This window comes from Nerophis lumbriciformis, linkage group LG15 (assembly GCF_033978685.3).
Source record: "Nerophis lumbriciformis linkage group LG15, RoL_Nlum_v2.1, whole genome shotgun sequence".
NCBI classification, from domain to species: Eukaryota; Metazoa; Chordata; class Actinopteri; order Syngnathiformes; family Syngnathidae; genus Nerophis; species Nerophis lumbriciformis.
In genome coordinates, this window is record NC_084562.2 from 42,139,653 (window position 1) to 42,154,961 (window position 15,309).

At 39.2% G+C, this 15,309-nt stretch overlaps 1 protein-coding gene across 1 annotated transcript in view; it reads left to right on the top strand.

Annotated features, from left to right (window-relative positions):
* LOC133616132 (growth arrest-specific protein 2-like) overlaps positions 1 to 15,309 on the top strand; it is a 79,745-nt gene that overhangs the window by 26,294 nt on the left and 38,142 nt on the right. Inside the window, exons 4-7 of the mRNA XM_061975248.1 lie at positions 1,708 to 1,849; positions 6,155 to 6,218; positions 12,267 to 12,726; positions 12,809 to 12,916. Of these exons, the coding sequence (XP_061831232.1) occupies positions 1,708 to 1,849; positions 6,155 to 6,218; positions 12,267 to 12,726; positions 12,809 to 12,916 (774 nt within the window). The remainder of the gene's footprint in view (positions 1 to 1,707; positions 1,850 to 6,154; positions 6,219 to 12,266; positions 12,727 to 12,808; positions 12,917 to 15,309) is intronic.

Sequence of the window (15,309 nt, forward strand, 5' to 3'; positions counted from 1 at the left end):
TCTCCTTATGTTCTTTAGAACTATCATGTTAGATCAGTGGTTCTTAACCTTGTTGGAGGTACCGAACCCCACCAGTTTCATATGCGCATTCACCGAACCCTTCTTTAGTGAATTATTATTTTTATTTTTTTTTTCAAATTCAAGACAAACTTATATGTTTTTGGTATGGGGAACATATTCTAAGTAACAAAGATTTAATTTAGAGTTATTTGGTTAGGGTTAGGGGCAGGGTTAGAAGGTTAGGGTAATAATAAGGCCAAGCCGAATAAGGCATTAATAAGTAGTGAAGTGAAGTGAATTATATTTATATAGCACTTTTCTCTAGTGACTCAAAGCGCTTTACATAGTGAAACCCAATATCTAAGTTACATTTAAACCAGTGTGGGTGGCACTGGGAGCAGGTGGGTAAAGTGTCTTGCCCAAGGACACAACGACAGGGACTAGGATGGCGGAAGCGGGGATCGAACCCGGAACCCTCAAGTTGCTGACACGGCCGCTCTACCAACCGAGCTAATACTTAATAATGACTAGTTAAGAACCAATATGTGACTAATTTGCATGTTAATAGGCAACTAATTAATGGTGAATATGTTCCCCATACTAACGTGTTACCATGTTTTTTTTACTGTTGCACAAAATGAACTGTGCATGAACATCACCTTGTTCAAAGAACAAAACCAACACAGTGCATAAACTCACGACAAACTACACACCTGCAAATCAGTCAGCTGTTGCCGTATCCGTAATACGCCGATAGGGAGAAGTTTTTATTTACACGATGAGTCGGGTGTGTCTTGACCTCCGCCGAACCCCTGAGCCCGACTCACCGAACCCCTAGGGTTCGATCGAACCCTAGTTAAGAACCACTGGGTTAGATCAATCACCAGATTACTTCTACAAACAGTTTTTTAAATCAACTAACACACATATTCATGACACTAGGAATGCCAGCAATGGCTCTTTGGCACTTCCTGCTCCCAGGACCAATCTCCTCAAACATACAGTCATGTATAGATGTATATCATTCTGGAATGAGTTGCCATCTCACATTAATCTCTCACAAAGTAAATTGTCATTCAAGACAGCTTTGAAGATACACTTATTGCAGCTGCCCACATAACGTGAATATTTAATACTGGGTTTAACTAGCTTTTTATCTTATGCTGTATTTTTCCTTTGTATAATGTTTGGTAATGCAGGTATTCTTTGTATTTTTATTTTGTATGCTCCTATATGGACCCCAGGAAGACTAGCAGTCGCCTTGGCATCAGCTAATGGGGATCCATTCAATAAACAATAAACAATAAACAATACACACACTCGGATTGATATTCAGACACACAAATTGAATTGCACGCGCACAGATTGAGATATACGTCTGCAAATAATTTTGCTAAAATAACGCTTCCATACTTCTTTTGCCACTTGACCAACCCAGGAACATAATTACAAAACAATCAGCTCTGATGGCCACCTACACTTTTCTTAATTTGATTACATGCTATAGTGTGATTTTATTGTCATTGCATGATTTTTGTATCCCTTTAATTTAGGAAGCCAGGGACTGCAGATGGAAATTAGCTATTTAGCTATAATCTGGTACAGAACATATCTGTCTTTGAGCTTAATGTTTCTGTGCATTGTCCCTTCAAATAAAGACCAAACTTAACTAAACTTTGCACGTCGTTTTATGTGTGTTGTGTGCAGCCTTTCCCGAGAAGAGTGATCCACTGGAGAGCTGATGCAACGTCAGGATCATTCTTTGCCAGAGACAACACAGCAAACTTCCTCTATTGGTGTTGCAAGATTGGTGTCGACAGTGCCCACCTTTTTGAATCTGAGGATTTGGGTGAGCAAATACTCCTCCGACACCTTAAAAAAGACAACCCAGCATCTCCTTACGGCTTCAGCCTCCTTGCTGCTGCTCCATTTTGATAGTTTTTGAAAATAGTTTCCTAATTACGATTATCTGTGAGAACGATGCTTATAAAAAAAAAAAAAGCTGCAAAATCTTTTGGTGTGATTATCATGTGACTATAAAGCTGCCCCAAAATGGTGGTGTGTCAGTAAGCTAGCACCATTTTAAAAGCTGATTATTTTTTTTGCCATTAAAACTGTTTTTAAAGCCATTTAATAAAGCTCATGCTTTGCGTCAAATATTATAAATATTATTATCCGTGGTTGGCTAGATTTAGGCCCAAGAACTTATGGATTGGTCTGATATTGGTCATCTCAGTCAATCAGAGTTACCCGAGTTACAGCAAACCGTGAGGAAAAAAGTTTATTATTATGGCAAAAACAAAGAGTAGAGTGGTGGATAAGGAAATACAAGCATGATAAATGTCAATGTGGCGTGAAATGGGTTAAATTGCAGGACTCATGCTGAAAGTGTGAGGTTTGGCAGCTCTGATGTATACATCAGCTCCAAAATTAAATGTATGTATTTCATTTTATTTTTTATTTATCTACATTGAAAGCTCATTTTAAAGCCATTTAACAATCCTAATGATTTAAAAGTGTGTCACATATTACAATTTAACTGTTCTTACTATATTTTTTACTTACTATATTTCTTAAACCAATTCATATTAAACAAGTTATGAAAATATCATTTGTTTTGGACTCTCCCCAAATTATAATAAACACCTCCCAGTCAGCTACTAGTAACATCACTATGAGCCCGTTGGCGTTCTAGAAACATAAGCGGCAGCTCAGCTCGCTCGCAGTCCTTGAGGTGAAGGCTAATTAGCTATTAGCATAACGTTAGCTCATTTTTCGGTGTGTGTGTGTGCATGCGTGTGTGTGTGTGTGTGTGTGTTACAGACAGCAAAGCCCTGTCTGTCTGAGAGAAAGACAAGCATTATTGAACTACAGTGAACAACTAAGTTATTTCACTTCACCTTTTTCTGTGTTGAAGCAGCAAAAAACAACATTATGTTAAATGATACGTGTTGGCCCTGCGATTAGGTGGCGACTTGTCCAGGGTGTACCCCGCCTTCTGCCCGATTGTAGCTGAGATAGGCTCCAGCGCCCCCCGCGACCCTGAAGGGAATAAGCGGTAGAAAATGGATGGATGGATGGATACGGAAAATACGGAAAAAATATTGAGATATATATCATATATCGCCATTCAGCAAATGGAGCGGAAAACACAACCAAAAATTGTAGGCTTCTTCACGCGACGAAGCCGGCCTACTTCACCGCAGTCTGTAGTCTATTGCCCCCCCAGGCTGTGGTGGCAGCGACGAGGTGGAGACATGATGGCGACAGGCCGAATTATACCGATCCTTACACCCAGCCACCCCCTGTCTGTCCGCCGGAGAGACACCACCTTAACTAACACATTTTCTGGGGGAGACACTGAACATCCTTGTATTTTTATTAAACATACACCTTCAGTATGTTAACAAAAAACATGTATATACATATTTATACAATAGATGTGTGTGTGTGTGTGTGTGTGTGTGTATATATATATATATATATATATATATATATATATATATATATATATATAGTTTGGACACATCTTCTCATTCAATGCATTTTCTTTATTTTCATGACTATTTACATTGTAGATTGTCACTGAAGGCATCAAAAAAGGTGAAAGAATTGAAAACATGTTTTACATTCTAGTTTCTTCAAAATAGCCACCCTTTGCTCTGAATACTGTTTTGCACACTATTGGCATCAAGAGGTAGTCACCTGAAATGTTGTTTTACGTCACAGGTGTCTTAGTTTTGATGCCTTCAGTGACAATCTACAATGTAAATAGTCATGAAAATAAAAATACAACGCATTGAAATGAGAAGGTGTGTCCAAACGTTTGGCCTGTACCATATATATATATATATATATATATATATATATATATATATATATATATATATATATATATATATATATATATATATATATATACATACAAAACCCTGTTTCCATATGAGTTGGAAAATTGTGTTAGATGTAAATATAAACGGAATACAATGATTTGCAAATCATTTTCAACCCATATTCAGTTGAATATGCTACAAAGACAACATATTCATACTGATAAACAGTTTTTTTTTTTGCAAATAATCATTAACTTTAGAATTTGATGCCAGCAACACGTGACAAAGAAGTTGGGAAAGGTGGCAATAAATACTGATAAAGTTGAGGAATGCTCATCAAACACTTATTTGGAACATCCCACAGGTGAGCAGGCAAATTGGGAACAGGTGGGTGCCATGATTGGCTATAAAAGTAGATTCCAAGAAATTCTCAGTCATTCACAAACAAGGATGGGGCGACTTTGTCAACAAATGCGTGAGCAAATTGTTGAACAGTTGAAAAAAAACCTTTCTCAACCAGCTATTGCAAGGAATTTAGGGATTTTACCATCTACGGTCCGTAAAATCATCAAAGGGTTCAGAGAATCTGGAGAAATCACTTCACGTAAGCAGCTAAGCCCGTGATCTTCGATCCCTCAGGCTGTACTGCATCAACAAGCAACATCAGTGTGTAAAGGATATCACCACATGGGCTCAGGAACACTTCAGAAACCCACTGTCAGTAACTACAGTTGGTCGCTTCATCTGTAAGTGCAAGTTAAAACTCTCCTATGCAAGGCGAAAACCGTTTATCAACAACACCCAGAAACGCCGTCGGCTTCGCTGGGCCTGAGCTCATCTAAGATGGACTGATACAAAGTGGAAAAGTGTTCTGTGGTCTGACGAGTCCACATTTCAAATTGTTTTTGGAAACTGTGGACGTCGTGTCCTCCGTACCAAAGAGGAAAAGAACCATTCAGATTGTTATAGGCGCAAAGTTGAAAAGCCAGCATCTGTGATGGTATGGGGGTGTATTAGTCCCCAAGACATGGGTAACTTACACATCTGTGAAGGCGCCATAAATGCTGAAAGGTACATACAGGTTTTGGAGCAACATATGTTGCCATCCAAACAAAGTTACCATGGACGCCCCTGCTTATTTCAGCAAGACAATGCCAAGCCACGTGTTACATCAACGTGGCTTCATAGTAAAAGAGTGCGGGTACTAGACTGGCCTGCCTGTAGTCCAGACCTGTCTCCCATTGAAAATGTGTGGCGCATTATGAAGTCTAAAATACCACAACAGAGACCCCCGGACTGTTGAACAACTTAAGCTGTACATCAAGCAAGAATGGGAAAGAATTCCACCTGAGAAGCTTAAAAAATATGTCTCCTCAGTTCCCAAACGTTTACTGAGTGTTGTTAAAAGGAAAGGCCATGTAACACAGTGGTGAACATGCCATTTCCCAACTACTTTGGCACGGGTTGCAGCCGTGAAATTCTAAGTTAATTATTATTTGCAAAAAAATAAATACATTTTATGAGTTTGAACATCAAATATCTTGTCTTTGTAGTGCATTCAATTGAATATGGGTTGAAAAGGATTTGCAAATCATTGTATTCCGTTTATATTTACATCTAACACAATTTCCCAACTCATATGGAAACGGGGTTTGTATACATATATTCAAATTAATCGTGATTTATATTTGTAACAATTCTTAATCGATAAAAAAATGATATATATGTATGAAAGGGACAAGCGGTAGAAAATAGATGGTTGGATATATGGGGGGGATTGTTTGAATGTTTGGGTTGAATTTTAATAATCAAATCCAGTTTTTTTAAGTAATGCGTGCGTGTGTGTGTGAGTGTGTGTGTGTGTGTGTGTGTGTGTGTGTGTATGCGTGCCACTAGATATAGCCTGCGTACCACGAGGGGTACATGTTCCACAGTTTGCTTTAGATGTTATGTATTGTCTTCACAGAGTAGATGTGTATTAAGAATGTGTTGCATGCACATCCGCTACGTCCACAATGCTGTTGACTTTGTCAGGTCCAGACAGGAACATTGTTTGATGTCTCAGTAGTGCACTGGTAGAAGGAGATGAAGCGTCGGTGCCCTCATGCCCCTAGCTTCACATTCAAAGGGCAGAAATTCCAGCTCTGCTTCAAAGATAGAGAGGCACAATAGACAGAGCACTTCCCATATTGTGACCCTCTGCTCTTTGAAATAGACACAAGTGTATCTCCAGAAACATCTTTTTTTCATTCATTTTCTTTTTTTTTTTTTTTAACTCATTCACTCCTTTTGTTTATGCTCTGTGCATGTGCTGCGTGAAGTCCTCCACAGACAACCTCGGGAGGTGTGCCTCTGCTTGATGGCGCTGGGAAGGATTGCCGCCAGGTGACCAGATTAAGCTTTTATAAATCCAGGGTGGAATTTAGCGATGATAAGTACTTTTGTGTTGACCTTGTATATCTTACTTTAAAACCCCATCTGTATAACTGTACAGTATTTATTTTTATTTTGACCCATCTGTATAAACACTTTGAGATTAAATTCAGCCAGAAACCTAAATTCTAAGTAGTGAAATGTAGATTTTTGTAACTTTATAAATGATTAACTTGTAACAAAGTGCAAAGTTAAACTGTATAATTAAAAAAACTAATGGATTGATTTAGTAAACAAAAATATAAATGTATTAAAATAGTTATGTGTCCCATTCTACTTACACCTCAGGAAAGCTGAATTTAACATCCTTGATCATCCAGAAGAAAAAGTCTGGCCTGTGCTGGGTTTTCTACGCCATGATATGTGCCTTTGCGCCATTTGGCCACTTGATGGCACTGTTGGCTCACCTTCTCCCTTCTCCCTCTGCAACCAAACATATGTTAATGCTTTAATTAGAGTTGCAACAATTAGTCGACAGACGGTAATCGACAATGTCGATAATAAAAAAAAATCGTCAACAAATATTTGTTGTTGTCGTTGCGTCACTTAATATGATTTTGATGTGATTTTTTTATACTTCCGAGGGAAGTACAGCCCAGCCTCGACTGCATATGAAGCCGCACGAGGACAAGAAAATTGGCGACTGAGAAGCAGAGTTACTGAAATTCAAGTTTATGGGATATGGTGCACTTTTATTTTTTTTATTTTTCACTGTGTTTTTTACTTTGCGTAATAAAGTAACCCCATTGATTCCTTAGTAATGTATGTTTCTTTTGGTACAAGTTACTATAATAGCTTTTGGAAATGAGTTAAAATGGACTCAAACATGTAGAGCAGATCATATAAGCGATAATCGCATTAGTCGACTATTAAAATAATTGTTAGTTGCATCCTTAGATTTAAAAGGCCTACTGAAATGCGATGTTCTTATTTAAACGGGGATAGCAGGTCCATTCTATGTGTCATACTTGATCATTTCGCGATATTGCCATATTTTTGCTGACAGGATTTAGTAGAGCACATCAACGATAAAGTTCGCAACTTTTGGTCGCTGATAAAAAAGCCTTGCCTGTACCGGAAGTAGCAGACGATATTCGTGTGACGTCACAGGTTGTGGAGCTCTTCACATGTGCACATTGTTTACAATCATGGCCACCAGCAGCGAGAGCGATTCGGACCGAGAAAGCGACGATTTCCCCATTAATTTGAGCGAGGATGAAAGATTTGTGGATGAGGAAAGTGAGAGTGAAGGACTAGAGGGCAGTGGGAGCGATTCAGATAGGGAAGATGCTGTGAGAGACGTGTGGGACCTGATATTCAGCTGGGAATGACTAAAACAGTAAATAGACACAAGACATATACATACTCTATTAGCCACAACACAACCAGGCTTATATTTAATATGCCACAAATTAATCCCGCATAACAAACACCTCCCCCCTCCCGTCCATATAACCCGCCAATACAACTCAAACACCTGCACAACACACTCAATCCCACAGCCCAAAGTACTGTTCACCTCCCCAAAGTTCATACAGCACATATATTTCCCCAAAGTCCCCAAAGTTAAGTACGTGACATGCACATAGCGGCACGCACGTACGGGCAAGCGATCAAATGTTTGGAAGCCGCAGCTGCATGCGTACTCACGGTACCGCGTCTGCGCATCCTACTCAAAGTCCTCCTGGTTGTCAAGACTGGGACTGTGGCGTGGTTTGTTCTCCCGAGGTGCAAGTGATTTGGACCAGACATGGCGTGAAGGTGAATACATGATTTATTTTAACACTTTATCAAAAAGGAACAAACGAAAAGCGCGCACAATGGCGGAGGTACAAAACTAGGCTATTGAAAACAAAACTTGCACATAGGCAGAAACTGTGAACAATTAAACAAAAACACTAACTGTGGCATTAATAAACAAAAAAACTTACTTGGCATGGACTATGAAGTGCGCAGAGGTAAGAGTGTGACAGGGGTATGAATCCGGATGTCGCCAGAAAGACAAACTGAAAACAATGAACTTAAATACTACAGACATGATTAACGAAAACAGGTGCGTGACTCAAAACGTGAAACAGGTGCGTGACGTGACAGGTGAAAACTAATGGGTTGCTATGGTGACAAACAAGAGTGCACAATGAGTCCAAACGTGGAACAGGTGAAACTAATGGGTAACCATGGAAATAAGACAAGGGAGTGAAAAGCCAGAAACTAAAGAGTCCAATAACTAAACAAAACAAAACATGACTAATACAAAACATGGTCACACAGACATGACACTGGTAAGAGTCTCTGTTGTCCCAGTTCTCCACAGGCCAATGGTAAAGCTTGACTGTCATCTTCCGTGAATGTAAACAATGAATCACCGGCTGTGTTATCCGGCACAACAGTCAAGGGGTGCATTCTACGGCGGGGGTGCGTTATCCGGCACAACACCTGCTGCAATACACCGCTTCCCACCTACAGCTTTCTTCTTTGCTGTCTCCATTGTTCATTGAACGAATTGCAAAAGATTCACCAACACAGATGTCCAGAATACGGTGGAATATTGCGATGAAAACAGACGACTTATAAGCTGGCCACCATGCTGTCCCAAAATGTCCTCTGCAATCCGTGACGTCACGCGCAGGCGTCATCATACCGAGACGTTTTCAGCAGGATATTTTGCGCGAAATTTAAAATTGCACTTTAGTAAGCTAACCCGGCCATATTGGCATGTGTTGCAACGTTAAGATTTCATCATTGATATATAAACTATCAGACTGCGTGGTCGGTAGTAGTGGGTTTCAGTAGGCCTTCAATTGACTGATGATGAGCGTTTTTCCACCAACAAGAAGGTGGTGTCATGTTTCATTGCCTGCTTTACTTTCGCTCTGAAAGCGGTTGCCAAATTAGAAATAACGCGACCACAAGTTGACACAACAATCCAAATTATTGATCATAGATCTGGTTATAATTGACCACTTTTCACCGTTTAAAGGGGAACATTATCACAATTTCAGAAGGGTTAAAACCATTAAAAATCAGTTCCCGGTGGCTTATTTTATTTTTCGAAGTTTTTTTCAAAATTTTACCCATCACGCAATATCCCTAAAAAAAGCTTCAAAGTGCCTGATTTTAACCATCGTTATATACACCCGTCCATTTTCCTGTGACGTCACATAGTGATGCCAATACAAACAAACATGGCGCATAGAACAGCAAGCTATAGCGACATTAGCTCGGATTCAGACTCGGATTTCAGCGGCTTAAGCGATTCAGCAGATTACGAATGTATTAAAACGGATGGTTGTAGTGTGGAGGCAGGTAGCGAAAACGAAATTGAAGAAGAAACTGAAGCTATTGAGCCATATCGGTTTGAACCGTATGCAAGCGAAACCGACGAAAACGACACGACAGCCAGCGACACGGGAGAAAGCGAGGACGAATTCGGCGATCGCCTTCTAACCAACGATTGGTATGTGTTTGTTTGGCATTAAAGGAAACTAACAACTATGAACTAGGTTTACAGCACATGAAATACATTTGGCAACAACATGCACTTTGAGAGTGCGGACAGCCCAATTTTCATCAATTAATATATTCTGTAGACATACCCTCATCCGCGCTCTTTTCCTGAAAGCTGATCTGTCCAGTTTTGGAGTTGATGTCAGCAGGCCAGGGAAGCTAGGGTCGATATTCTTCTCTTGATCATCTTCGGTGGCATAAGGGACGGTGTGAGCCAAGACATCCAGGTGGTTTAGCTCGCTCGTCTGCGGGAACAAACTGCCGCCATTGCTTGCCGTGCTACCGAGGTCTTTTGTCCCTGAATTGCTCACACACTCCGGCAGATTCAATGGGAGTCTGGCGGCAGATTTCTTTGACTTTATCGTTGGAAATGCATCTGCTTTGAGTGTCGCAGGATATCCACACATTCTTGCCATCTCCGTCGTAGCATAGCTTTCGTCGGTAAAGTGTGCGGAACAAACGTCCAATTTCTTGCCACTTTCGCATCATTGGGCCACTGGTGCAACTTGAATCCGTCCCTGTTCGTGTTGTTACACCCTCCGACAACACACCGACGAGGCATGATGTCTCCAAGGTACGGAAAACAGTCGAAAAAACGGAAAATAACAGAGCTGATTTGACTCGGTGTTTAAGAAAATGGCGGATTGCTTCCCGATGTGACGTCACGTTGTGACGTCATCGCTCCGAGAGCGAATATTAGAAAGGCGTTTAATTTGCCAAAATTCACCCATTTAGAGTTCGGAAATCGGTTAAAAAATATATGATCTTTTTTCTGCAACATCGAGGTATATATTGACGCTTACATAGGTCTGGTGATAATGTTCCCCTTTAAAGACTCTTAGACCGTTTAAAGTCAACAATTTCGAGTCTAGGTTGTCCATGGTCTGCGAGTTCAAAGACCATCAACAGTTCAGGACTTTCGAGTAAAGAAAATAAAAAGCAAGGTTATGGAGAAGGAAAATGTGAATTCCCATTTGATAAACATACATAAGCATAGTTTGCTTCATTGATTCCAATGTCCGTCATTTGTCCGTCCCAGCGTAGGTAGTAGTGGGGACTAAATATTACAATTTAGAAGATTGACTCTCTTTCCACTAAATAGATGCTTTACGTGTTTATTATTATTGCTGACTTATTGTCAAGTTAGCCATGATCAGCCTGGACAGAGCTGGGTGTACCACCTTAAGACTTTGCAGCGGTCTAAAGGATGCACAGTCCTAGGATCATGAGTGACCAAAATATTCTTTAAAAATGTAGGTTGGATTCCGAGTTGCCTAACCAGCAAGCTTAATTTTTGCAAGGATTAGTCAACATAATCACAACAACGTTGATTATACAATACAATCGACAGAGAAGTGTTATTTTCGACGAATCGCTTAATACCATTTCAATTGGTAGACCACCAGGAAATGTTCATGTTTACACTTTTATTCATTTTTGTAAATAACTGCATTTAAATAACTCTAACAGTACCGCATACAAATACTTTTTGCACTGAATGCCATATTTACAGGACATGTTAATGTATTTTACACTTATGTTATATACTTACTGCAGTGGTTCTTAACCTGGGTTCGATCGAACCCTAGGGGTTCGGTGAGTCGGCCTCAGGGGTTCGGCGGAGGTCAAAACACACCCGACTCATCGTGTAAATAAAAACTTCTCCCTATTGGCGTATTATGGATACGGCAACAGCAGAAGTCACACTGATTTGCAGGTGTGTAATTTGTTGTGAGTTTAGACACTGTTTTAGTTTTGTTCTTTGAACAAGGTGATGTTCATGCACGGTTCATTTTGTGCACCAGTAAAAAAACATGGTAACACTTTAGTATGGGGAACACATTCACCATTAATTAGTTGCTTATTAACATGCAAATTAGTAACATATTGGCTCTTAACTAGTCATTATTAAGTACTTATTAATGCCTTATTCGGCATGGCCTTATTATAACCCTAACCCTCTAACCCTGGCCCTAATCCTCTAACCCTAACCCGAACCAAATAACTCTAAATTAAGTCTTTGTTACTTAGAATATGTTCCCCTAGTGTCCAAAAAACTCTAAATTAAGTCTTTGTTACTTAGAATATGTTCCCCATACTAAAGTGTTACCAAAAATATGAATTTGAAAAAAAAACAACATTATATTTATCACTAAAGAAGGGTTCGGTGAATGCACATATGAAACTGGTGGGGTCCAACAAGGTTAAGAACCACTGACTTAGTGGAATAAAGTAAAACCATAAGTTTATTTTGTCACAATTTAATTCACTATAATGGGTTTTAAAAACGAGTTAAAGGCAAGTCTTAACCAATAATCGTTTGACTAGTCGACTAATCGGAAAAAAAAAAATCCTGACTAGTTGATTACTGAAAAAATCGTTAGTTGCAGCCCTACAAAGGTATCGCTTACTGGTAAATGACAAGCAAAATTGATTTTGTAATGATTCATTTTTACATATGTGATCAATATCTGTCTTGTATTCTGTACTTAGGTATGGAGTGGATCCTCCAAACCTAGTGAAGTTGGAGAGCGAGATAGAGAGGGAGGAGGCAGGGCACACATCTCCATCGGCCCCGCTACCCTTCTCCTTTTTTCCATCCCCGGCGCTTTGCTCACGATCACCGACCACTCCTTCCTCACCAGTGCCCCTTACTCCAAGTATAACCTGTCTTCGTGAAGACCACACCCCCCTCGTCACCTCTGATCGTCCATCAGCCACCACAGACCCAATGCCCATATGCTTATCCCCCCCTCAGTCCTACTTGTCTGGCCCTAAACTCTGCACAACTTCCACACAAACCTCCAATAGCACATCTACAGCTTCGCTTGGCCACACCCAAACGGCTACAGCAGCAACACCTCCTACAGCCTCCCGGCCGCCAAACCCGAACTATCATTCCAAATACAGCAGCCGAAAGAGCAACAGCACACCCAACATTTTGGATGACATTGTATGTATTATTTAAGTTTTCAATATACAATGTTTATATTGCAGTACTGCACTATCTTAACACTTTGTGTCTCATTTTTCAGGTGAGAAACATAATCGAAAATCCACCCTGCAGCTGTCCGAACAGGTTTCCCATTGAAAAGCAGCCCAAAGGCTGTTATCGTGTCGGGGAAAAAGTTCTTTACATACGAGTAAGTCATGAATGCCCACACTTAAAGGGGAAGTGCACATTTTTTTTGCAAGTTTGCCTATTGTTCATGGGAGGAATCATTTCTACCTCTAAATCACTTTAAAAATGCATTCAAAAACCGTCAACAATACTTCATTCACAATCCGTAACCTGTAAAATAACCAAGCTGTATCGACATTGTTTTTGTAAGAGTGAACACTGAGGAACTCTCTTTCTAGCGTAGTAACAAATCGGCGTAAAAGTTAGCTATGGCAAGAGATAAGATAGCTTCTACGGCAACACGAAACGCATTTGGGTTTGCAATGGACAACACAATGCGATAGGAAAAACATGAACAATCATATTACAGTATGTGTAAAGTATTAGCCGACATTTCATGTTTTGTTTGTACACTTTTAGTTTATTATTCTTCGGTCAATGGTCAACAAAATAAACAAACAGTTGTACATTCATAGATTGAAAATGAAAATGTTGCAGACCGAAAGGGTTTAGGGTGAAGTTGAACACTTATTGCGCCTAACCCTGTAAACAATGTCAAGTACAAGATGAACTTCCGAAAATTATGAAATGTTTTTTGTACAACATATTATAAATACACATTATACACAACATAAACACAGTTCAATTATATACACAGTAAAGGCATGTGAAATATCCTTGTACACGTGTTAAACCTTTGTACCAATATATATACCATATACAAACAATTATCTTCCATTATTATTTATATCCCACATTTAGTATTTTAATTAACATTGATCATAGTATTAACTACTGTGTTGATTCAAGAGTGATATATTGTTTCAAGACATTGGTCTTAAAGTGTTTTTTAAATGTGTGAATGGAACTGGAACATTTTAAGGAATCATCCAAGCTGTTCCACAGTTGAACCCCCCTGACAGAAACACATCTACTTTTTAAGCTTGTTCTTATTTTAGCTTTCTGGAAGTCAGCTGAACCCCTGAGGTCATAGGGTTTCTCTCTGGGTTTGAACCTCTCCTGTAGACACCGAGGCAGCATGTGGTTATGAGCTTTGTACGTCACAATAGCAGTGTTGAAGTCAACAAGATCATGCAGTTTTAATGTTTTTAATTTATTAAACAGAGCATTGGTATGGTCATGATAATCTGCATAATTTACAATTCTAATAGCTTTCTTTTGAAGTAAGAATATAGAGTTGATGTTTGTTTGGTAATTGTTACCCCAGATTTCAACACAATAATTAAGATAAGGGAGTACGAAAGAATTATATAACATATTAAGAGCCTTTTGATTTACGGAGTTTTTGATTTTATGTAACATAGCAATATTTTTTGCCATCTTTGTCTTAAGTATATTTATGTACAGTTTAATTACAATACATTTAATTTATCATCTATATAGATTCCCAAAAATTTTGTTGAATACACCCTTTCTATCTCCATATCATCAATTCTTATATGACACTGTATGTTATTTTTCCTATTTCCAAAAATTATATATTTTGTTTTATTTAGGTTGATTGACAGTTTATTGGCATCAAACCATTGCTTTAGTATGTGGAGTTCACTCTCTACAGTCTCTAGGAGTTGGCCAAGGTCTTGCCCAGAACAGTACAGACTTGTATCATCAGCAAAGAGAATACAATTGAGTTTTTTAAAGATTTTGCAGATATCATTAATATACAATAAAAACAATTTTGGTCCCAGTACAGAACCTTGGGGCACTCCATGTGTTATAATCTTTTTATCTGAATCTACATTGTTCATATGCACATACTGTTCTCTGCCACCAAGATAACTTTTCAACCAATCATGAGCAAGCTAGCACACAGCTAGCCAGACAGCGTATGTACTGTAGTTGTACTAACACGCATGACGTGCTGCGTGCATCATGATCGATATAAAGTATGACTCACTCGATGGACAGATGTTCGTCTGATCCAGCTGGCCGGGGACATTTTTTCCGGTTTATTTGGGGTAAGCACGCCATTTATGTCGAAATAGCTTATCTCCAAATTCCATATTTGCAGCTTCGATTCGCTTTCACCTCACTCTCCTGGCTTCTGTCTGCTCCAACGTGTCACCCTCTTCTTCGTGCTTACTTCTATAAGCAGTAGTTTATCTTCCGTTTATTCAGATTAAAAAAGATAAGGTTGTTAATACTCATTTGTCAACAAATAGTCGTCTTTGTTGTCTGTTACCAAGTCTGCCATGATTAGAACACACAAGCGTTTTGTATCCTGAAGTAGAAGTAGTGTGCTGCTATGGAAACAGAAATCAATGCGCAAAAGAAGGCATTGATTAAAATGATCAAAATACGGTAAGAATTGTGCATATTACATATTGTTATGATCGTGTCTGTTACTACATCATTTATAGATTTGCAGTGTGTATATAAAACTTTGATGGAGGG